The sequence below is a fragment of the Oncorhynchus nerka genome, linkage group LG26, assembly GCF_034236695.1.
Source record: "Oncorhynchus nerka isolate Pitt River linkage group LG26, Oner_Uvic_2.0, whole genome shotgun sequence".
NCBI classification, from domain to species: Eukaryota; Metazoa; Chordata; class Actinopteri; order Salmoniformes; family Salmonidae; genus Oncorhynchus; species Oncorhynchus nerka.
In genome coordinates this window covers 636,791-660,300 of record NC_088421.1, presented here as the reverse complement: position 1 = coordinate 660,300, position 23,510 = coordinate 636,791, and the positions used below count along the sequence as shown (strand labels likewise).

The 23,510-nt window shown below is 42.3% G+C and overlaps 1 protein-coding gene across 1 annotated transcript in view; it reads right to left on the bottom strand.

Annotated features, from left to right (window-relative positions):
• LOC115109838 (GDNF family receptor alpha-4-like) overlaps positions 1–5,099 on the bottom strand; it is a 31,131-nt gene extending 26,032 nt beyond the window's left edge. Inside the window, exon 1 of the mRNA XM_065011050.1 lies at positions 5,009–5,099. Coding sequence (XP_064867122.1) covers positions 5,009–5,099 — 91 coding nt within the window. The remainder of the gene's footprint in view (positions 1–5,008) is intronic.
• Positions 5,100–23,510: the final 18,411 nt, after the last annotated feature.

Sequence of the window (23,510 nt, the reverse complement as noted above, 5' to 3'; positions counted from 1 at the left end):
GTCCCAGGACCGAGTGCTGTAGTGTATGCAATCTAGAAGTTTGAGATCATGGGCCCATTTGAAAGATGGCAGCTTGAGACATCGTAACAACACACACACGTACCCACATGCACGCGCCAACTTGCAACAACAACAAAAAAACACACACATCCCCAACCCCATATTTGATGAAGAGTGAGTGCTGCTATAGGCCATCAAGTGCAAACTGTCAGTTTCTGGAGAATATGCGTGTGATGTTAGACAAAGTCTCTGATGCCAAAAGATAAATGTATTTTCTTGGTGACCTGAACATTGACTGGTTATCATCTAGTTGTCCTCTCAAGAAGATGCTTCTTACTGTGACTAATGCCTGTACCATGACACATGTTATCACTCAACCAACTGAAAGTGTAAACCAATAGTGTTGGGTCTGTGATATCATCTTGTATTTATCATATCTTCACCAATGCTGCAGAGCTTTGCACCAAGGCAATATCAGTTCTCGTTGGCTATAGAGACCATAACATTGTGGTAATAACAAGGAAAGCCAAAGTACCAAAGGCAGGGCCTAAAGTTATTTATAAGAGATCATACAAAATGTTTTCTCAGAACGCTTTTGTTGAAGATGTAAAAAATGAATGTTGGCCTGATGTGTATAAGGACGAAAATCAAGATGCAGCACTTGGAGTATTTGTAAAATTATTCTTGCCAACTGTTGACAAACATGCATTGTATGGTTCAAAGAAATTATGCAAAAAAGTTGGCAAAAAAGTCAAGCTGCTCAGCTGATTGGTTGATATTCTGTCAATTGATTAATGTATATTACCAAAAACAAGAAATGACATAAAAAAAACGATTGGAAAAGACTTTGAAGCCCCTTAAATGATATTATGGGCAGAAAACCCAATTCATCTCCATCGTTCATTGAAGTTGATGGGTAATTTGTAACAAAACCTTTTGATATAGGGAATCATTTCAATTACTATTTCACCAGGTAAAGTGGATAAACTGAGAAGTGAAATTACAACATTTAACAGTGAAAAATCATAATTGTGTATTGAAGATCTAATAATGAAAGAGAAGGATTGCCGTTTTAAATTTGGTCAACTTTGTGTGGAAGAGGTGGAAAGATTGTTCTTGCCCACCAATAATGATAAGCCACCAGGTATAGAACCTAGATGGGAAACTATTGAGAATGGTAGCAGACTGTATTGCCATACCTTTTTTGCCATGTCTGTAACCAAAGGATAAAGGAGTGTGTGTCCACAGGTGTGGAAGGAAGCTAAAGAAATTCTAAAAATAGTAAAGCACCCTTTGCTGGCTCAAACAGATGCCCAATCAGTTTTGTATTTTTATTTGCATTTTCTAGGGTTCTCCAGTAGCTGTTGCCATGGAAGCAGCTACTCTTCCTGGGGTTCAAACACATGAAGGCACTTACATTCCCTATAAAACAAAAGATAAAACAGTACATCATAATACATTATTACACCACTACATATCTACAATAGAAAATGTAACAACATACCACAATATTACAATGTACAGTGTGTAGAGTGTGTGTGCTAGCGCTTGTGTGCATATGCATGTGTCTGTACTTTTGTGTGTGTCTGTACCTTTGTGTGTGTCTCTTCACAGTCCCCACTGTTCCATAAGGTGTACTTTTATCTGTAAAAATCTGATTCTACTGCTGGCATCAATTACCTGATGTGGAATAGAGTTCCATGTAGTCATGGCTCTATGTAGTACTGTGCGCCTCCCAAAGTCTGTTCTGGACTTGGGAATGTGATGAGACCTCTGGTGGCATGTCTTGTGGGGTATGCATGGGTGTCCGAGCTGTGTGCTAGTAGTTTAAACTGGCAGCTCAGTGCATTCAGCTTGTCAACACTTCTTACAAAAGTAGTAATGTAATGATGAAGTCAATCTCTGTTCCACTTTGAGACATGAGAGATTGACATGCATATTATTAATGTTAGCTCCCTGTGTACTTTTAAGGGCCAGCGATGCTGCCCTGTTCTGAGTCAATTGTAATTTTCCTAAGTCACTCTTTGTGGCACCTGACCACGCGAAATGCTTTATTAAGGATAGACTTCTCCCAATCTTAGTTACTGTTGTATCAATATGTTTTGACCATGACAGTTTTCAATCCAGGGTTACTCCAAGCAGTTTAGTCAACTTCCTCAATTTCCACATTATTTATGAAAAAAAATGTGTTGCGGTTTAGTGAATGATTTGTCCCAAATACAATGCTTTTAGTTTTTGAAATATTTAGGACCAACTTATTCCTTGCCACCCATTCTGAACTAGCTGTAGCTTTGTTAAGTGTTGAAGTAATTTCAGTCGCTGTAATAGCTGACGTGTATAGTGTTAAGTCATCCGCATACACAGACACACTGGCTTTACTCAAAGCCAGGGGCCTAGAAAGCTGCCCTAGGGAATTCCTGATTCTACCTGGATTATGTTGGAGAGGCATCCATTATTAAAGAATCAAATCCAATTTTATTGGTCACATACACATGGTTAGCAGATGTTAATGTGAGTGTAGCGAGATGCTTGTGCTTCTAGTTCCGACCATGCAGTAATATCTAACAAGTAATCTAACAATTTCACAACAACTACCTTATACACACAAGTGTAAAGCAATGAATAAGAATATGTACATAAAAATATATGAATGAGCGATGGCCGAGCGGCATAGGAAAAATGCAGTAAATGGTATAGAGTACAGTATATACATATGAGATGAGTAATGTAGGGTATGTAAACATTATATAAAGTGGAAGTCCAGGACCCAGTTGCACAGGGTGGGGTTGAGACCCAGGGTCTCGAGCTTAATGACGTGTTTGGAGGGTACTGTGGTGTTAAATGCTGAGCTGTAGTTGATGAACAGCATTCTTACATTGGTATTCCTCTTGTCCAGATGGGTTAGGGCAGTGTGATATCGATTGCATCGTCTGTGGACCTATTGGGGCGGTAAGGAAATTGGAGTGGGTCTAGTATGTCAGGTAGGGTGGAGGTGATATGGTCCTTGACTATTCTCTCAAAGCACTTCGCTTTCTTGGGAACAGGAACAATGGTGGCCCTCTTGAAGCATGTGGGAACAGCAGACTGGGATAAGGATTGATTGAATATGTCCAATAAACACACCAGCCAGCTGGTCTGCGCATGCTCTGAGGACGCGGCTGAGGCTGCAGTCTTTATCGGCAGCCTTGCGAGGGTTAACACGTTTAAATGTTTTACTCACGTTGGCTGCAGTGAAGGAGAGCCTGCATGTTTTGGTAGCGGGCCGTGTCAGTGGCACTGTCTTGTCCTCAAAGCGAGCAAAGAAGTTGTTTAGTTTGTCTGGGAGCAAGACATCGTGGTCCGCGACAGGGGGTGGTTTTCCTTTTGCAGTCCGTGATTGACTGTAGACCCTGCCATATTCCTCTTGTGTCTGAGCCGTTGAATTGCGACTCTACTTTGTCTCTATACTGACACTTAGCTTGTTTGAATATCTACACTGTTTGTATTCAGTCATGTTTCCGGTCATCTTGCCCTGATTAAAAGCAGTGGTTCGCGCTTTCAGTTTTGTGCGAATGCTGCCATCAATCCACGGTTTCTGGTTGGGGAATGTTTTAATAGACACTGTAGGTACAACATCATCGATGCACTTGCTAATAAACTCGCTCACCGTATCAGCGTATTCATCAATGTTATTGTCCAACGCTATGCAGAACATATCCCAGTCCACGTGATCGAAGCAATCTTGAAGAGTGGAATCCGATTGGTCGGACCAGCGTTGAACAAACCTGACCACGGCGCCTCCTGATTTAGTTTCTGTCTATAGGCTGGGAGCAAGACAATGGAGTCATGGTCAGATTTTCCGAAAGGGGGGCAGGGGAGGGCTTTATATGCGTCGCGGAAGTTAGAATAACAATGATCCAGGGTTTTGCCAGCCCGGGTCACGCATTTGATATGCTGATCAAATTTAGGGAGCCTTGTTTACAGATTAACCTTGTTAAAATCCCCAGCTACAATAAATGCAGCCTCAGGATATGTGGTTTCCAGTTTACATAGAGTCAAATTAAGTTCTTTCAGGACCGTCAATGTGTCTGCTTGGGGGGGATATACACGACTGTGATTATGATCGAAGAGAATTCTCTTGGTAGATAATGCGGTCTGCATTTGATTGTAAGGAATTCTAGGTCAGATGAACAAAAGGACTTGAGTTCCTGTATGTTGTTATAATCACACCACGTCTCGTTAATCATAAGGCATATACACCCCCGCCCTTCTTCTTACCAGAGAGCTGTATGTTTCTGTCGGCGCGATGCGTGAAGAAGGCAGGTGCCTGTACCGAGTCTGATGACGTATCCCGAGTGAGCCATGTTTCCAAACACTTAGATCCCCGGAACGCAGCCCACTTTCCAACTCGCTCACCAGATCCCAATCACCGGAATTCTAATCACCTGTTCACACACCTGCATGTCATCATCCCACACCATTTATTTCAGTTCCTTGCAACCCATCACTGTGAGGTATTGTTTGTTTTGAGAGACACCTTTTCGGAGCGCTGTTTTTTCCCGTCCTTCTCTCCTCCAGCATCCTTCTCTCCTGCCTGCCTCACTCACGACGCCTTTTGCCTGTACTGTTGCCATTTTTGGACCTACCATGTATGACCTTCTGCCTGCCCCTGGACCCAGCTACATGCCTCCTCCTATGGTCCCTTTCATGTCAAGGATTTATCATGCAGTGTAACCTGTACATAGACCATCACCCCGCTGACTTCACCTCTGACAAAGACAGGGTGGACTTCGTAATTTCCCTACTCTGGGGACCTGTTATGTGAGCTGTGACAGGACCGTCGCCCCACCACTGAGTATGCCCTTGAGTTCCGCACGATTGGCTGCAGGCAGTGGATGGAGTGAACCAGCTCTCCTTACAGTCTACCGGAAGGGTCTTAATCGTGAGTTACAGACCGAACTGGCCTGCAGAGGAGATTTAACGGACTTAAACCAATACATCCAGATGTCTATATCCATTGGCAACCTACTGGTGGACCGCACCCCTACACAGTCGCCCATTGCTTGCAAGTCTTCCACGCCCTTCTCTTGTCCACCACGGTCCAATAGCCCCGAACCCATGAAACCCGGCTGCGCTCCTCACGCCGGCCGAGAGACAATGGAGGTTACGTGAAAACCTGTGCCTCTATTGTGGAGAGAGTAACCACCTACTCACTAGCTGTCCGATTCATGTAGGGTAAGCACCTCTACGTTTTTGAATATTACCAAACGGCAGTTTGATATCCCGGCTCTTCTTTCTGCTAATGGGGTCACTCAGTTTGCGGAGGAACTAGAGGACTCGGGGGCCGATGGAAATGTCATTGACGAACAATTGGCACAGCAGTTAAGAGTCAAACTAATCCCGTTAATCCTCCCCTAAGAATTAATGCGCTGGACAGACAACCTCTCGGAACTGGTCTTGTGACATGCATGACCGAAAGTATCACCCTTCAGACTGGCCTCCTTCACTCTGAGGTCATTCAGTTATTGGTGTTGTCTTCACCTAAAGAGCACCTCATCCTTGGTCATAACCCTGCCATCTCCTGGCGACAAGGGGAAATGCTATCATGGTCTCCCGCCTGTTTTAAGAACTGCTTCAGGCTACCCCGTTGAGCCACCTCTGTAGAAGGATCAGAGTCTGCCATTCCAACCCACATCCCTCCTGTATATGCCCCGTTTCTGAGTGTCTTCATCAAGAAAAAGGTGTCCATTCTGCCCCCTCATTGCCCAGAGGACTGCATGATCGACCTACTCCCAGTGGCATCGCCCCCTAAGGGTCAGATCTACCCCTTGTCCATCCCAGAGAATGAGGCTATGGACACCTATATAGAAAAGGCTCTCGATATGGGATTCATTCGTCCATCCACGTCTCCGGCTGCATCCAGTTAATTTTTTTTGTGAAGAAAAAGGATGGTAAGTCTCCTCGCCATCATAGATTACCTACCCCTCAATGACCTTACCATCAAGAATCGCTTCCCTCTTCCTCTGATTCTGGCCGCAATAGAACAAGTTGGACAGGCTACCATCTACTCCAAACTGGAGCTACGTAGTGCTGACAACCTGGTCTGTATCTGAAGTGGGGATGAGTGGAAGACGGCATTCATAAAATGGAGACAATGTCACCTCTCCTTATTCAACATCAAACATATTCTGCTATGCTGGAGAGGTACCCAAAAGGGAAGACAGATTAAAACTTCTTAAGGCTAGGGGGCACTATTTTCATGTCCGGATGAAAAGTGTGCCGAAAGTAAACTACTCAGAACCAGGATAGAAAAAACACTAACGTTTCTACAACTGTTAAAATTATGTCTGCGAGTATAACAGAACTTATTTGGCAGGCGAAACCCCGACAAACCATCCAGGATTTTTTTTGTTTGAGGTCACTCTCTTTTCAATGGGTTTCTATGTGGATCTAGATTTTTAAGGCACTTGCTTGCAGTTCCTATCGCTTCCACTAGATGTCAACAGTCTTTAGAAATTGGTTGATGTTTTTCCTTTGAGAAATTAAGAAGTAGGGCTGTTCAAAATGAGGGTCGAGTCTAGTGTACTGTTGTGGTTGGGGTGCGCGACCTGAAATCTCGCTCCAATGTGTTTTCGTCCGGTATTGAACACAGTTTATTCCGTCTTAAATTTGATCGATTATTACATTTAAAAATACCTAAAGTTGGATAAGGAAAGTTGTTTGAAATGTTTGGATCAAGTTTACAGGTAACTTATTAGATACTTTGTAGTCATGTTGCGCGAGTTGGAACCGGTGTATTTTCAGAATCAAACGCACCAAATAAATGGAAATTTTGGGGATATAACGACAGAATTAATTGAGCAAAAGGACAATTTTTGATGTTTAATGGACATATTAGAGTGCCAACAGAAGAAGATTTTCAAAGGTAAGGCATGAATTAAATAGTTATTTCTGACTTTTGTGTCACGCCTGGCGGGTTCAAATATGATTTTCATGTGTTGGTATGCTGGGCGCTGTCCTCAGATAATCGCATGGTTTGCTTTCAGTGTAAAGCCTTTTTGAAATCTGACACTGCGGCTGGATTAACAAGAAGTTCATCTTTAAACCCATGTATAACACTTGTATGATTTATGAATTATTATTATTTCTGTTTTTTGAATTTGGCGCCGCTATTTCACTCGGTGTTGTCAAATCAATCCCGTTAACCGGTTTGGCGCATGAAGAGATCACTAAGAAGTTAACCTGCATTGTTTTTACAGAGAAACTTTTCTCATGCTGATTTTCAGGGGGAAATGTGTCCTCATGCGATATTACAGAGCAGATTTGCGAAAAGCTCTTTGTCAACAGTAACATTAATCTCTTGAAAAAATAATGCACTCGTAAACTATAGCCGTTCAAAAGCGCTGTGACGTTCAGCATAACTACTATGCCTTTGATCTCGTACAATGGCAATCCAGGAATGAAGGATGACTGTGCGATGGGCATGGACAGTCACATGATTCAAAGCAATTGAGCACCTGAAAGGAAATGGTATTATAGTTAAGGGTCTCTCATACTCGGTCCTGGGGACCCCACTGGGTGAATGTTTTGGTTTTTGCCCTAGGACTACACAGCTGATTCAAATAACCAACTCATCATCAAGCTCTGATTATTTGAATCAGCTGTGTAGTGCTAGGGCAAAACCCAAAACGTGCACCCAAGGGGGTCTCAGGACCGAGTGCTGTAGTGTATGCAATCTAGAAGTTTGAGATCATGAGCCCATTTGAAAGATGGCAGCTTGAACACAACACACCCACGTATGCATGCGACCACACACACATGCACACCAAAAACACACACACATCCCCAACCCCATATCTGATGAAGAGTGAGAGGCAGCAAGATTTAGACATTGAAAGATCTTGATTCCCCTAATTGGCATCTTACACTCCACCTTGATAAAATCATCATGACAAGTCTCTGATAACAATCTCTTTTCCCTATCTCCAGTCGATGCCTTTGCTGAGAGTTGCTTTCATTTGAAAGGTGAGGGTTTTGTCCATGGGAAGCCGAACTGAAACAAACACACACTGCTTTCGTATCTCCAAACATCACTTCGAGTCTGCAGATGGGCATGAGTGTGCTGTGCAACATTACCATGGGGTATTCAAATCCGTCCATAATAAACAATATTGTAAGTGCACAAAACAGTACATCCATGTAATGATTTGGTAGTAAACCAAGTAGCAGTGAACGTTAATTTTGTAGTCTGTGCATGTTCGTACAGTATGCTTTTTCCCCACGGCTTTCTGGCATTGACAAACATGGTCCTAGTTATTAATCATGGCCCGTCACTGGAGGCAGGAGCATTACGTTGCCATAATCTCAAACTCCCATTACAGGGACTCAATAAATACACAGACTAGGCTCCTCTGGGAATATGAGAAAACATCTGTGCCTCGCAATCTTCCTGTTGATTTCCTACATAGCACTGTTTCCACGATAAGTTTCAACATATTCCAAATTCCAAGCCCCAGTGCACATTTACAAATGCCTATAAATTGCAGTGTAATGCAGCTGCTTCTTTGAAATCATGGTAAGTGAACATAAACAAAAGATTATATCAAGAGACACCCTCTATCAGTTATTATTCAGCCTGAACTGGGCGCTTCAAACAGGCATCCATATCAGCTTGATCCAAAGGCTAGATTTGGAATGATTTGACGCTGTAGCCATCGGCTGCATGCAAGGCTTGTTGGAGTGTTTGTGGAGTCTGCCATGTGGGCACACATGTAAATGTAATGTGTGCAGCCGATGGCTACAGCGTCAAATCATTCCAAATCTAGCCTTTGGATCAAGCTGATATGGATGCCTGTTTGAAGCGCCCAGTTCAGGCTGAATAATAACTGATAGAGGGTGTCTCTTGATATAATCTTTTGTTTATGTTCACTTACCATGATTTCAAAGAAGCAGCTGTAATGTAAACATGTAACAGCCTGTGTGCCCGAGTCTTAAACCCCGGTTCCCCTTCAGGTGTTTTCCAAACTGCCAGGAGCTTATATATCACAGCATGGTTGCATGCTGCTAGCGGTCAGGGTGCACTTTGCTCATTGCCAAACAGAGTCAAACACACAGCACAGGACAACATACATAAGGACAACAACAAACCTTCGTTCTGAGGTAACAGGCTAATAACTCTCGAAACCCATGGCATGTTTGATTTTATTGAACTGTAAGGAAGACGCCGGTCTCCACAGAACAGGCACTCTGGACCCTGTATATACAATTAGTGACAGACAATTTGCCACCTCAAAGGGTGATAACAATCTACATTCACAGTCAATTTGCTAAGGATAAAAGGTAGGGGGTTGGACTGTGAGAGCAATCATTTATCTCCCCCATCTAAAGGCACACGTAAAGCAATGAAAGGACAATGCAGGAGATCACAATGGCTCGATGGTTTATGTACTGCACTAGAGAATGGTACAAAAGGGCAAAACGTGGCCTGGCAGATGTCGTCAATGCAAAAGAGGTGTCTGAATTATCAATGCTAACGCTATCTACAGAGGCAGAACGGTGTCCTGTGGAGAACAGAGGAAGATGCATGAAACAGTTCAGTAAGATACATATTATTTGAGGGACAAAATGGAAGAAAAGAAAACATTAAATAAATGTCAAATAATTATAAAGCGGATGGTGTTTCTGAGGGGATATTTGAGGATGGATTATTGTGTGAAGCTAGCATGCTATCTTAGGGCATGGCCCTTGATTAATTATTCATTCATGCCATGTTGATTTGTTGAAAGAAACGTACTCCAATCACATCTAGAACAACAATAATTGCCACCTGGAAGCCCTTGACATTGCAACTCCCTTTAAAGGAATAAACAGCTGCTGGCATTTAACGAGGAGGAGACACAACTAGTCGTTAATGAAAATGTGTAATCGTGGAAGCATTCATTTATGTATGCAAAATAGAGCATATTTTCTTCAGACTCTGCCTTGGAGATTTTGATGGTATCAAGTGGTGACCAATTCTAATGATGTGTATGATGGCTTGTCGAGTCTCAATGTCACGCCACAATGGCGCTTTATCTCAAGAATGGAACGGTGACATTATAACAGCATAGTCTATTGGTTTGTAATGGTCGCAATTAACTTATTAGCATAACGTCCTACGCTTGGTGAGAGTGAGAGCGTGACTCACCGGATTTCTTCCTTTGAATGTAATTAATGCCCACCAGCACATAGCAGAGGGTCACATGGTGTCCAAAACACCAGTTGTTCGGACTGCCAAGATGAAGGGTTTCGGAATGTGACATTCACACTTTCCCTGAATCATCAACAGAGCATTTGCACATATTAACATAAAGTAAGAGGGGGGCAATTAACAACCACATTTATAATGAGACCGATATGTTTCCTCACAAAAATATACCACAAGTGATCTTAGTCTATATCATTAATCAATCCATTAGGAGTAGCCAAATAACTACTCACTTCAGACATCAATGGGATCTCATGCACAGTGCAGAGCAAGTAACACTTTTCTAATCACATCCAAGAAGAAACATGATCTTTATCTCACAGGCTGTGACACACAAAGACAGACACACACAAACACACTAAGAAAAACGTCTTATTATGGGTTCCACAAAGTCTTGTAGACCGCACAAATAGAGTGATACTGAATAAATTACTTGTAGGAAAAAGCTCAATCCTGAGTTCTCCAATATGATTGGTGATGGAGAGGTAACCTAGTGCGCTCGGTCGGTGATGTAGCAGACAGAACCACCAGTTGTGGCTGTCTCTCCAGAGCCATCGCAGTGGGAGGGAGGAGCCAGACATTAACTATTCGATCAGTGTGAATAATGAGCACCCTTGCTGATGAGACTCTTAACTACGGCGGCGCCACAGCTCAATGTGGTCCCCTTGCCGCCGAGCATGCTGGGTAAAGTGCCCGCTGTTACACCAGGCTTCGCTTTGGCTCCCCCTCCTGTCCAGCTCAGGCGTTCGGCGTCGCCGGCCTTCTAGCTGCTGCCGAACCTGCTGCTGGCAAACGCCATTCACTCATCAACCCCAGACTTGTCTCGTCATCATTACACACACCTGGTTTCAATCAACACTCTATCATTGTATATTTACTCCCTCTGCCATTTGTCTTTGTCGGTCATTGTAAATGTTGCTTGTTTTCCTGAGAGGAATCTCTCCTACTGTTTCCTGAATACCTTATTATTTTGCACTTTGGGTTTCGTCCCCCTTTTATATATATATAGTGCTTTAATAAACTCAGTAGTTCTAAACTTACGACTGCCTCCTGCCTTTAAAATTTGTGTCGTTACAGCTCGCGGGCTGCCGCAAAATTTTATGGCATATTATTTAAGTGTCAGCCATTGTTGCCAATAATGATAGTAAGTGCTAGTTTGCCCTCCAGAGGACATCTTTGAGATTGAAATAACATGGAGCTGTAAGCCTAAGAGAGGGAGCCTTGAATAGAACAGACTATATGGGATAGAGTTTTAGAAATATAGCTTAATTAATTTGATGAATATTATGTTTTTTTCAATTCCAAGAAAAACTCAAATGCATTTCTTACTATAGCCGATGTACTGTAGGCCTTAGGTTCTCTGTTAGGAAAATATGGCACTGTACAACGTGTTTCTATTCCAAGAAAATGAAAATGCATTTGTTACTGTAGCTGTTTTAGTGTAACTTACTTTTTGGCATAAAGACCTACTTAAACAGTACAATCAATCACTCATTAATTTGTTCATGTCATCACACAGTATACAAGTCATCCATGTCTTTAAATACAGTCAAGCATTTTAATTGTAAAACTAAATAACAAAGGGAGCCTTGATTAATTTTACAATCACTGCTAAAGTGACTTAATTAAGGGTTTCAGTTCAGACAATATGTTGCTGTACAACGTGATCGGTCGGCAGTAGGCCTAGGCTACTAAGTGACTGCGAGTGAAGAGCAAAATAATCCTTACATTTCCAGATAAAAAATCGGATTGATTTATAAAGACCAGACTCCATGCTCTGACATTCAGTGATATTTATTCCCTTAGTAATTCATTATGAATCCATCCAGATGTGGTTAGAATTGGTTGGCTATGCAAAAGATATGGGAGAAGTGACATTAATAATGTACATTTAAAGTCCCTAATCTCAGCAAGAGTCTATTGTCCTGCTGATAGCCCATAAAGGGTGGATGTCTTCTAGCCCATCAAGGACACATTGTTTGCCGAGTCCACAAACAGGAGGTGGAGTTCCAGAGCTCACAGGTGTGTCTTGCATGGATTGGGACTCCATCTTGTTCCTCTGTAACGGCTTTCTTTAGAGGCGGACCAAAATGCAGCGTGGTGGTTATTCATGTTCTTTAATTTATAAAGAAACTACACATGAGATAACTAACAACAACAACAACAACAACAACAACAACAACAACAACAACAACAACAACAACAACCGTGAGAAAACCTAAAACAGTCCCATCTGGTGCAAAACACAGAGACAGGAACAATCACCCACAAACACACAGTGAAACCCAGACAACCTAAATATGGTTCCCAATCAGAGACAATGACTAACACCTCCCTCTGATTGAGAACCATATCAGGCCAGACATAGAAATAGACAAACAAGACATCCAACATAGAATGCCCACTCAGATCACACCCTGACCAACCAAAACATAGAAACATACAAAGCAAACTATGGTCAGGGTGTGACATCCTCGCCCTCTTCAACGAGCCATTCTCCGCCTGACTTTCCACCAATGCTGCCACACTCACCGCCAACAACGCAAGACTCTCCGCCAATACCACCTGGATCTGGACCAATGCATCAGGTGATTAATTTTACAATCATGGCTAAAGTGATTTAATTAAGGGTTTCAGTTACGAAAATATGACACTGTACTGGTCGAGAGTAGGCCTAAGGTACTAAGTGACTGCAAGTGAAGAGAAAAATAATCCTAACATTTCCAAATAAAACTCTTTGATTTATCAAGATCAATCCCCATGCTCTGTCATTCTGTGATATTTATTCCCTATTGTCCTGCTGATAGTTGAAATAAACATCTGCATTTTGAAAGAGTCTTTTTTATCATTATTTTATTAACAAAAGCATAAATACTGTACAGTATATGCTTGATCTGGCATTTTGCGGTTGCATGAGGTTTGGAGTTAGAAATGTAAAACTTATACGTTGCAAGATGAGGGGATTTTTTTCACACCTACTGTAGCCACGCTATTAGACTATCTTTAGGTGAAGGTTGTAGAGTCTATTGTCCTGCTAATAGCCCATCCTAGAAACCTTGTTTGCAGAATTCACAGGTGCTACGCATGTGAAAAACAAAATGCCTCCAGCTGTCCATCACTACTGTAAATAAAAACACAGAATATCTAAGGGGCTTTTATATAATTACAACGCATGGTTAATGATAATAATAATAATAATCGTTGGATAACAGATTGGCTATCGGAACTCAAGGGACGGCTTCTATCAATATAATCATCAATTCAGAAGGTTAAACCCATAGGTTTTAGGCCTGCAGTAGGTTATAATAAACTGAAATTTGCGTGTCAATTCATAAACCATGTGCCATGGAATCGTTACATCAAAAATCACTTCCTATTTATTTTGCAATCTATATGGCACAGCTGTCAATTTTTTGGTCCTTAAATGAAACTGGTATATTTTAATTTATAACTATATTTTTAATTTCTTTAACCAATTTTGGTCTTTAATGCAGGGCTTTACTTTTTCCCCCTTCCACTTGATAAAGGTTGGAATTGCAAAAGTTTAAAAAAAATCAATGAGTATATTTGAGTTTAACCACAATATTTGTTGTATTATTTGCATTATTTCTATTATTTGTCTTTTCTGGTGGGTTAAACTGAAATTGCAAACAACTTTCTTGTTTAATAAAAAATAAAAAAATCAACGTTTTCAAATAACTGAAAGTGAGCGCTTATAATCTGAATAAAGGGAAAAAGGCCATTCTTGAACATGGGGTGAGACTTGTAAGTAAAGCCAGTTTGTTATTTAGAATTATTTATTTCTATTTTAAGAGGAGAGAAACCAAAAGCCCACAAAGGCAGTGTCCCACCTGGCCAACATCTGGTGAAATTGCAGAGTAAGAAATTCAAACTACAGAATTATAAATATTTAACTTTCATAAAATCACAAGGGTAATACATCAAAATAAAGCTTAACGTTTTGTTAATCCATCCGCTGTGTCAGATTAAAAAAAGGCTTTATGGCGAAAGCACACCCTGCAATTCTCTGAGGACAGCGCCCCACATACAAAAGCATGAAAACATATTTCAACCAGGCAGGTGCGCCACGAAAGTCAGAAATAGCGATATAATAAATGCCTTACCTTTGATGATCTTCTTCTGTTGGCACTCCAAAAGGTCCCAGATACATCACAAATGGTCCTTTTGTTCGATAATGTCTTCTTTATATCCATAAAAACTCAGTTTAGCTGGCGCGCTTCAATCAATAATCCACCCAGTTTCCCTCCATCAAAATGCATACAAAATAAATCCCAAACGTTACTAATAAACTTTCCCAAACAAGTAAAAAAATGTTTATAATCAAACCTTAGGTACCCTAATACGTAAATAAACGATACAATTTAAGACAGAGAGTCGTTATTGTCTTTACCGGAGAAAAATACCAAAGAACGAGCTCTCTTCCACGCGCTTGGAAACACTACAGCCAAAATGGGAGCCACCTAGAAAAACTACAATTTCTGGATAGTTTTTCCAAAAACCAGCATGAAACTCTTTCTAAATACTGTTGACATCTAGTGGAAGCCCTAGGAACTGCAATCTGGGAGGATTTCACCTTGTAATAAAAGTGACAGCCATTGAAAACAGTGGTAGGCTGAAATGGTTTTTGGGGGGGATGGTTTGTCCTCGGGGTTTCGCCTGCCATGTTATTCTCACAGACATAATTTTAACAGTTTTAGAAACTTTAGAGTGTTTCCTATCCAAATGATATGCATATCCTAGCTTCTGGGCCTGAGTAACAGACAGTTTACTTTGGGCATGCTTTTCATCCAGATGTGAAAAAACTGCCCCCTACCCAAGAGAGTTTATACTTGACCCCCAAAAAACCTCTGGGTCAGATGGTTTAGACACTTTCTTCTATACGATTGCTGCCCCTATCATCGCCAAGCCTATCTCTGACCTTTTCAACCTGTCTCTCTTCTCTGAGGAGGTTCCCATTGCTTGGAAGGCAGCCACGGTTTGTCCTTTATTTAAAGGGGGAGATCAAGCTAAAAAGCTAAAGTAATCCTTCTCACCCCCCCCCCCCTTAAAAGATTTAGATGCACTATTGTAAAGTGGCTGTTCCACTGGATGTCTTAAGGTGAACGCACCAATTTGTAAGTCGCTCTGGATAAGAGCGTCTGCTAAATTACTTAAATGTAAATGTAAATGTAAGCTGATCCTAACAGTAATAGGCTTATTTCTATTTTTCCCTGTTTATCAAAAGTGTTGGAAAGAACGGTATACTTTTTTGATGTCTATAGTATTCTCTCTGGTATGCAATATGGTTATGGATGTGTCACTGAAACCTTAAAGGTCCTCAATGATGTCACCATTGCTCTTGATTCTTTCCCCCCCTTTATTTAACTAGGCAAGTCAGTTAAGAACAAACTCTTATTTTCAATGACAGCCTAGGAACAGTGGGTTAACTGCCTGTTCAGGGGCAGAACAAAAGATTTGTACCTTGTCAGCTCTGGGATTTGAACATGCAACCTTCTGGTTATTAGTCCAACGCTCTAACCACTAGGCTACCCTGCCGCCCCAAGCAATGTTGTGTTGCTAATTTTATTGACTTGGTCAAAGCTTTTGATACGGTAGACCATTCCATTCTTGTGGGCCTGCTAAGGAGTATAAATGTCTCTGAGGGGTCTTTGGCCTGGTTTGCTAACTACCTCTCTCAAAGAGTACAGTGCTATCCACTGCTTGTCACCAAGGGTGTACCCCAAGGCTCGATCAGAGGCCGCACGCTCCCCAATTTACATCAACAACATAGCTCAGGCAGTAGGAAGCTCTCTCATCCATTTATATGCAGATGATACAGTCTTATCCTCAGCTGGCCCCTTCCCGGATTTTGTCTTAAACGCTCTACAACAAAAGCTTTCTTGGTGTCCAACAACCTTTCTCTGCCCTTAACCTTGTAATGAACACCTCCAAAACAAAGGTCATGTGGTTTGGTAAGAAGAAGGCCCCTCTCCCCACAGGTGTGATTACTACCTCTGAGGGTTTAAAGCTTGACGTAGTCACTTCATACAAGTACTTGGGAGTATGGCTAGACGGTACACTGTTCTTCTCTGAACACATATCAAAGCTGCAGGCTAAAGTTAAATCTTGACTTGGTTTCCTCTATCGTAATCGCTCCTCTTTTACCCCAGCTGAAAAACTAACCATGATTCAGATGACCATCCTACCCATGTTAGATTACAGACATGTAATTTATAGATCAGCAGGTAAGGGTGCTCTCAACCGGCTAGATGTTCTTTACCATTGGGCCATCAGATTTGCCACCCATGCTCCCTATAGGACACATCACTGCACTCTATACTCCTCTGTAAACTGGTCATCTCTATATAGCCATGGCAAGACCCACTGGTTGATGCTTATTTATAAAACCCTCTTAGGCATCACTCCCCCTATCTGAGATATCTACTGCAGCCCTCATCCACATACAACACCCATTCTGCCAGTCACATTCTGTTAATGAAGGTCCCCAAAGCACACATCCTTGGGTCGCTCGTCTTTTCAGTTCGCTGCAGCTAGCGACTGGTACGAGCTGCAACAAACACTCAAACTGGACAGTTTTATCTCAATCTCTTCATTTGAAGACTCAATCATGGACACTCTTACTGACAGTTATGGCTGCTTTGCGTGATGTATTCTTTTCTCTACCTTCTTGCCCTTTGTGCTGTTGTCTGTGCCCAATAATGTTTGTACTGTGTTTTGTGCTGCTACCATATTGTGCTGCTGCCATGTGTTGCAACCATGTTGTTGTCAGGTTGTGTTGTTACCATGCTGTGTTGTCATGTGTTGCTGCCATGCTATGTTGTTGTCTTAGGTCTCTCTTTATGTAGTGTTGTCTCTCTTGTCGTGATGTGTGTTTTGTCCTATATTTTTATTTAATTTCCCCACAGGAGGCCTTTTGCCTTTTGGTAGGCCGTCATTGTAAATAAGAATTTGTTGTTAACGGACTTGACTAGTTCAATAAAGGTTAAATAAAATAACAAATAAATAAATAAACAACAGCTAGTGCGCAATCTCTACTGATAAGGAAGTCTCAAGTTTTGCTTGCCTGAGTTTGAATACCTCATGATCAATATTCCCTCTAAAACGGCACGCATGCTCCCCATAGCTCCCACAGGACTGCCACAGCAGAAGAAATATCAGCCCACAGAGAGAAGATTGAACTTCACTCAACTTTCTAGAGTTTTCCCTGTTAACACTATCAGCTTTTCTCTTTAACGTGGCAACTCTGATTGATTCAATGCAATATTAGCCACTTTCAATGCAACATACCGAAACAAAACAAACTATGCAAGAGATGTTGTTGTAGGATGAATGCATCGGAGTAGAAGTCTATTGCACATGACACAAGCTGTACTCTACACAGACCGGTGCGGCATAACCAATCAAAGCTGCAGTAGTCCTATATGCAAATAGACCATTGCCATATATGGATCTGTGCCATCTACTTTGAACTTGGGTTCTGATGAGAACTCTAAAATGCATTCGGGTGTGCAGTCTAGCAGTGTCAATTATGCATGTGCTTTGAATTTATGGCGACTTGTGTAACGTAGATACGCTAGGCTAAAGGCTTCCATGTGACAACCTGTTTGGCAAAAAAATGTAATTGCACATTATCCAATCTGCTGCTGGAATGTTGTGTATTTTGTGGAATTGCATTACTGCGACATTGGGGGTCACGTGACCTTTTTCTGGGTAAGTCATGGGAAAGTCACAGGATCCCGGTTACCGGTGTTAATCGCTACTTTCAACAGGTTAACATTCACAAGGAAGCAGGGCCAGATGGATTACCAGGACGTGTACTCAGAGCATGCGCTGACCAGCTGGCAAGTGTCTTCACTGACACAAGCAGACCACCATAGTCCCTGTGCCCAAGAACAATAAGGTAACCTGTCTAAATGACTATTGCCCCATAGCACTCACATCTGTAGCCATGAAATGCTTTAAATGGCTGATCATGGCTCAAATCAAACCATCATCCCAGACGCCCTAGATCCAGTCCAATACGCATACCGCCCCAACAGATCCAGATCTATTGCACTTCCCATTGCCCTCTCCCACCTGGACAAGAGGAACACCTACGTGAGAATGCTGTTCATTGACTACAGCTCAACATTCTACACCATAGTGCCCTCCAAGCTCATCACTAAGCTTAGGAGCCTGGGACCCTGTAACTGGATCCTGGACTTTCTGACGGGCCGGCACGCTGATCTTTAACATGGGGGTCCCTCAGCAGTGCGTGCTTAGGCCACTCCCGTACTCCTTCTTCACTCACGAATGCATGGCTGAGCACGACTCCAACACCATCATTAAGTTTGCCGACGACACAACGGTGGTAGCCCTGATCACCAACGACGATGAAACAGCCTATAGGGAGGATGTCAGAGACCTGGCAGGGTGGTGCCAGGACAACAACCTCTCTCTCAACGTCAGCAAGACAAAGGAGCTGATCGTGGACTACAGAAAACAGATGGCCGAGCACACCCTTCACATCGTCAGGGATGTAGTGGAGTGGGACGAGAGCTTCAATTTCCTCAGTATCCACATCAACAAGAATCTATCATGGTGCACACACACCAACACAGTCATGAAGAGGGCACAATAACATCCCGTTTCCCTCAGGAGACTGAAAATATTTGTCAGGGCCCCTCAAATCCAAGGCGCTACAGAGGGTAGTGCGTACGGCCCAATACATCATTGGGGCCCGAGCTCCCTGCACTCAGGACCTCTATACAACGAGGTGTCAGAGGACGGCCATAAACATTATCAAAGACTCCAGCCACCCTAGTCATGGACTGTTCTCTCTGCTACCGCACGGCAAGCCATAACGATGCACCAAGTCTGGAAACAACAGGTCCCTAAACGGCTTCTAACTCAAAGCCATAAGACTGCTAAATAGCTAGTCCGGGTAGCAAATTTGTGCAATATACGACTGATTGTTGTCCTATGGACAGAGTCTCCCACCTCAGCTGTAGATCTCTGCAGTTCATCCAGAGTGATCATGGGCCTCTTGGCTGCATCTCTGATCAGTCTTCTCCTTGTATGAGCTGAAAGTTTAGAGGGACGGCCAGGTCTTGGTAGATTTGCAGTGGTCTGATACTCCTTCCATTTCAATATTATTGCTTGCACAGTGCTCCTTGGGATGTTTAAAGCTTGGGAAATCTTTTTGTATCCAAATCCGGCTTTAAACTTCTTCACAACAGTATCTCGGACCTGCCTGGTGTGTTCCTTGTTCTTCATGATGCCCTCTGCGCTTTTAACGGACCTCTGAGACTATCACAGTGCAGGTGCATTTATACGGAGACTTGATTACACACAGGTGGATTGTATTTATCATTATTAGTCATTTAGGTCAACATTGGATCATTCAGAGATCCTCACTGAACTTCTGGAGAGAGTTTGCTGCACTGAAAGTAAAGGGGCTAAATAATTTTGCACGCCCAATTTTTCAGTTTTTGATTTGTTAAAAAAGTTTGAAATATCCAATAAATGTCGTTCCACTTCATGATTGTGTCCCACTTGTTGTTGATTCTTCACAAATAAATACAGTTTTATATCTTTATGTTTGAAGCCTGAAATGTGGCAAAAGGTCGCAAAGTTCAAGGGGAGCGAATACTTTCGCAAGGCACTGTATTTAACAATCTGCATTGACACTTTTTGACTCATCACATACGCTGCTGCCACTGTTTATTATATGTCACTTTATTCCTTCTTATGTACACATCTACCTCAATTACCTCATACCGACTCGGTACTGGTACCCCGTGTATATTGTAAATTGTAAATGAGAACTTGTTCTCAACTTGCCTACCTGGTTAAATAAAGGTAAAATAAATAAATAAATAAAAAATATAGCCAAGTTATTGTTACTCATTGTGTATTTATTATTGCTTTTATTATTATTATTATTATTACGTGTTATTACTTTTCTATTATTTCTCTGGTTTCTTTTTCTCTGCATTGGAAAGATCCAGTAAGTAAGCATTTCACTCTTAGTCTACACATGTTGTTTATGAAGCACGTGACAAATAAAATGTGATTTGGTTCCGCCTCCAGGGCAAGACAATAAACATCAACCTGCATCACAGGGGCCCTTTGGTGATTTGCAGTGGTTGAATTACAAGGCCCCCACCGGGTCTCTTGTGATTCAATGCATTAGAGCTCCCAACGGAAAGGCCAAGCACTGATCGCAGGGGCCCTTTACAACTTTAACCTCAAGATCAAAAGGAAAGTACTTCGCTGATTCAATACAAGCTGGAATCAAAGAAGTTGGATACCGACTTTGTTGAGTCAGAGTAGCTTTTGTACAAGACATTTTAAACTCTTCTTTACAGTCAGGCCAAGAGGGGGTCAATCAATCGGGCTTTGATGAAACAGATTCTTTAATGTGGTGCAGTATCATAAGGTCCAGTTAAGGAATGAATGACAACTGATTTTTAAGATTTAAGAAGGAAAACATGATTCTCATTCTGGAGGGATAATTGTTCTTGTAACGCAGAGAGTGAAACAGAAAATCATGTTGAGACTTGTAAACCGACTCAGAGAGAAAATGGAGTCCACAAAGTGTCCCCTTCTCCTCATTAGCATAAAATACAAATCATTCATAATATGGAAATGTAACAGAAGCCACCTGGTCCCCACTGGTTTTAGACAGGTGGGGAGTTACTGTTAATCTGTGTAACGAAGATAATTATTACATTATTTTCAAGTCATTTTTTGGGATGAAAAGCAAACTACTAGTGTCAGGATCATTTCCTGCGCATCAACATTTACCATTCATGATATGGAAATGATGGTAACACTTTACTGTAGGTGTCCTTATGTATGCATTAATAGAGCCTCCCAGGTGGCGCAGTGGTCTAGGGCACTGCATCGCAGTGCTAGCTATGCCACCAGAGACTCTGGGTTCGCGCCCAAGCTCTGTCGCAACCGGCTGCGACCGGGAGGTCTGTGGGGCGACGCACAATTATCCTAGTGTCGCCCGGGTTAGGGAGGGTTTGGCCGGTAGGGATATCCTTGTCTCATCGCACACCAGCGACTCCTGTGGCAGGCTGGGTGCAGTGCACGCTAACCAAGGTCTCCAGGTGCACAGTGTTTCCTCTGACACATTGGTGCGGCTGGCTTCCGGGTTGTATGCGCGCTGTGTTAAGAAACAGTGCGGCTTGGTTGGGTTGTGTTTCAGAGGATGCATGGCTTTTGACCTTCGTCTCTCCTGAGCCCGTAGCGATGAGACAAGATAGTAATTACTAACAATTGGATACCACGAAATTGGGGAGAAAAGGTGGTACATTTAAAAAATATATATAATAATGATAATTTAAAAAATAAAGCCTTTATAACAGCATTTGTCATACGCTGTGATAAGTAGGTTTAAATAGTTATGAGCACAAGATGTTATAAAACTAGTTATAATGGGTGTCTGTAATGGCTCTCGTTGGTAGAAGGAAGAGTGGACCAAAGCGCAGCGTGGAAAGTGTTCATGATTTTTATTTTCAAAAAACACTCAAACAAAATAACCAAAGTGAAAACGAATGCGCACAGTTCTGTCAGGTACAGACACTAAACAGAAAACAAGATCCCACAAAACCCAAAAGGAAAATGAGAACTTATATATGATTCCCAATCAGAGACAACGATAGACAGCTGCCTCTGATTGGAAACCACACTCGGCCAAAAACAAAGAAATAGAAAACATAGACTTTCCCACCCGAGTAACACCCTGACCTAACCAAACATAGAGAATAATAAGGATCTCTAAGGTCAGGGTATGACAGTGTCATAGATGACTGTTCATTCTGTTGTTGTATACTTTAATGTCAACTGCTAATAGTTGACTAGAACCCCAAAATTTGATCATTTTACTCCAGTGCTAGCGTAGCTTCCCGTTAAGGCTAGGGCTGATTTCAAGGTTTTACTGCTAACCTACAAAGCATTACATGGAGTTGCTCCTACCTATCTCTCCGATTTGGTCCTGCCATACATACCTACACGTACTCTACAGTCACAAGACGCAGGCCTCCTTATTGTTCCTAGAATTTCTAAGCAAACAGCTAGAGGCAAGGCTTTCTCCTATAGTGCTCCATCTTTATGGAATGATCTGCCGATCCATGTGAGAGACGCAGACTCGGTCTCAACCTCTAAGTCTTTACTGAAGACTCATCTCTTTAGTAGGTCCTATGATTGAGTGTATTCTGGCCCAGAGGTGCGAAGGTGAACGTCAAGGCACTGGAGTGATGAACCACCCTTGCTGTCTCCTCCTGGCCGTCTCCCCTCTCTCCACTGGTATTCTCTGCCTCTGACCCTATTAAGATGGCTGAGTCACTGGCTTGCTCATGCTCTCCCATCTTCCTGTCCTCAGGCTTGTGCGGTGGGGGAGATCTTCGTGGGCTATACTTGGCCTTGTCTCAGGGTAGTATGTTTATAGTCTGTTGATATTCCTTTGGTGGTGTGGCGGCTGTCCTTTGGCAAAGTGGATGGGATTATATCCTGCCTGGTTGGCCCTGTCCGGGGGTGTCCTCCGACTCCCCCCTGTCTCAGTCTCCAGTATCTACGCTGCAATAGTCTATATGCCGGAGGGTCAGTCTGTCATATGTCCACTGTTCCCCGGGCGCCGAAGATGTGGATGTCATTTAAGGCAGCCCCCCGCACCTCTCTGATTCAGAGGGGTTGGGTTAAATGCAGAAGACATATTTCAGTTGAAGGCATTCAGTTGTACAACTGACTAGGTATCCCCCTTTCCCTTTGGGTGGCAGGTAGCCTGGTGGTTAGAGCGTTGGGCCAGTAACTGAAAGGTTGTTGGATTGAATCCCCGAACTGACAAGGTAAAAATCTGTTCCTACCCCTGAGCAAGGCAGTTAACCCAATATTCCCCAGGTGCTGAAGATTTGGATGTTGTTAAAGGCAGTGAGGGGTTGGGTTAAATGTGGAAGACACATTTCAGTTGAATACATTCACTTGGACAACTGACCCCTTTCCCTAATTCTTCTGTCTTACTGTATCTGGTGTTCTGTGTGATCTTAGGTATGCTCCCTCTAATTCTCCCATCACCTCACAACAATAAATACAATAAAAATCAATTCAAACGAGGTCTTCTATTCAAATTAAATCTATAAAATTGTTTTCTGTACTGCAGCCGACAGGTTAGTTGGTTTAATTTCAATGGCCTCGATATTACCATTTTTATGATAATCACATAGATTGTTTAATGTTTTCCCACATGGGTCCTTTGGCCATGAATACAAGACTTGTC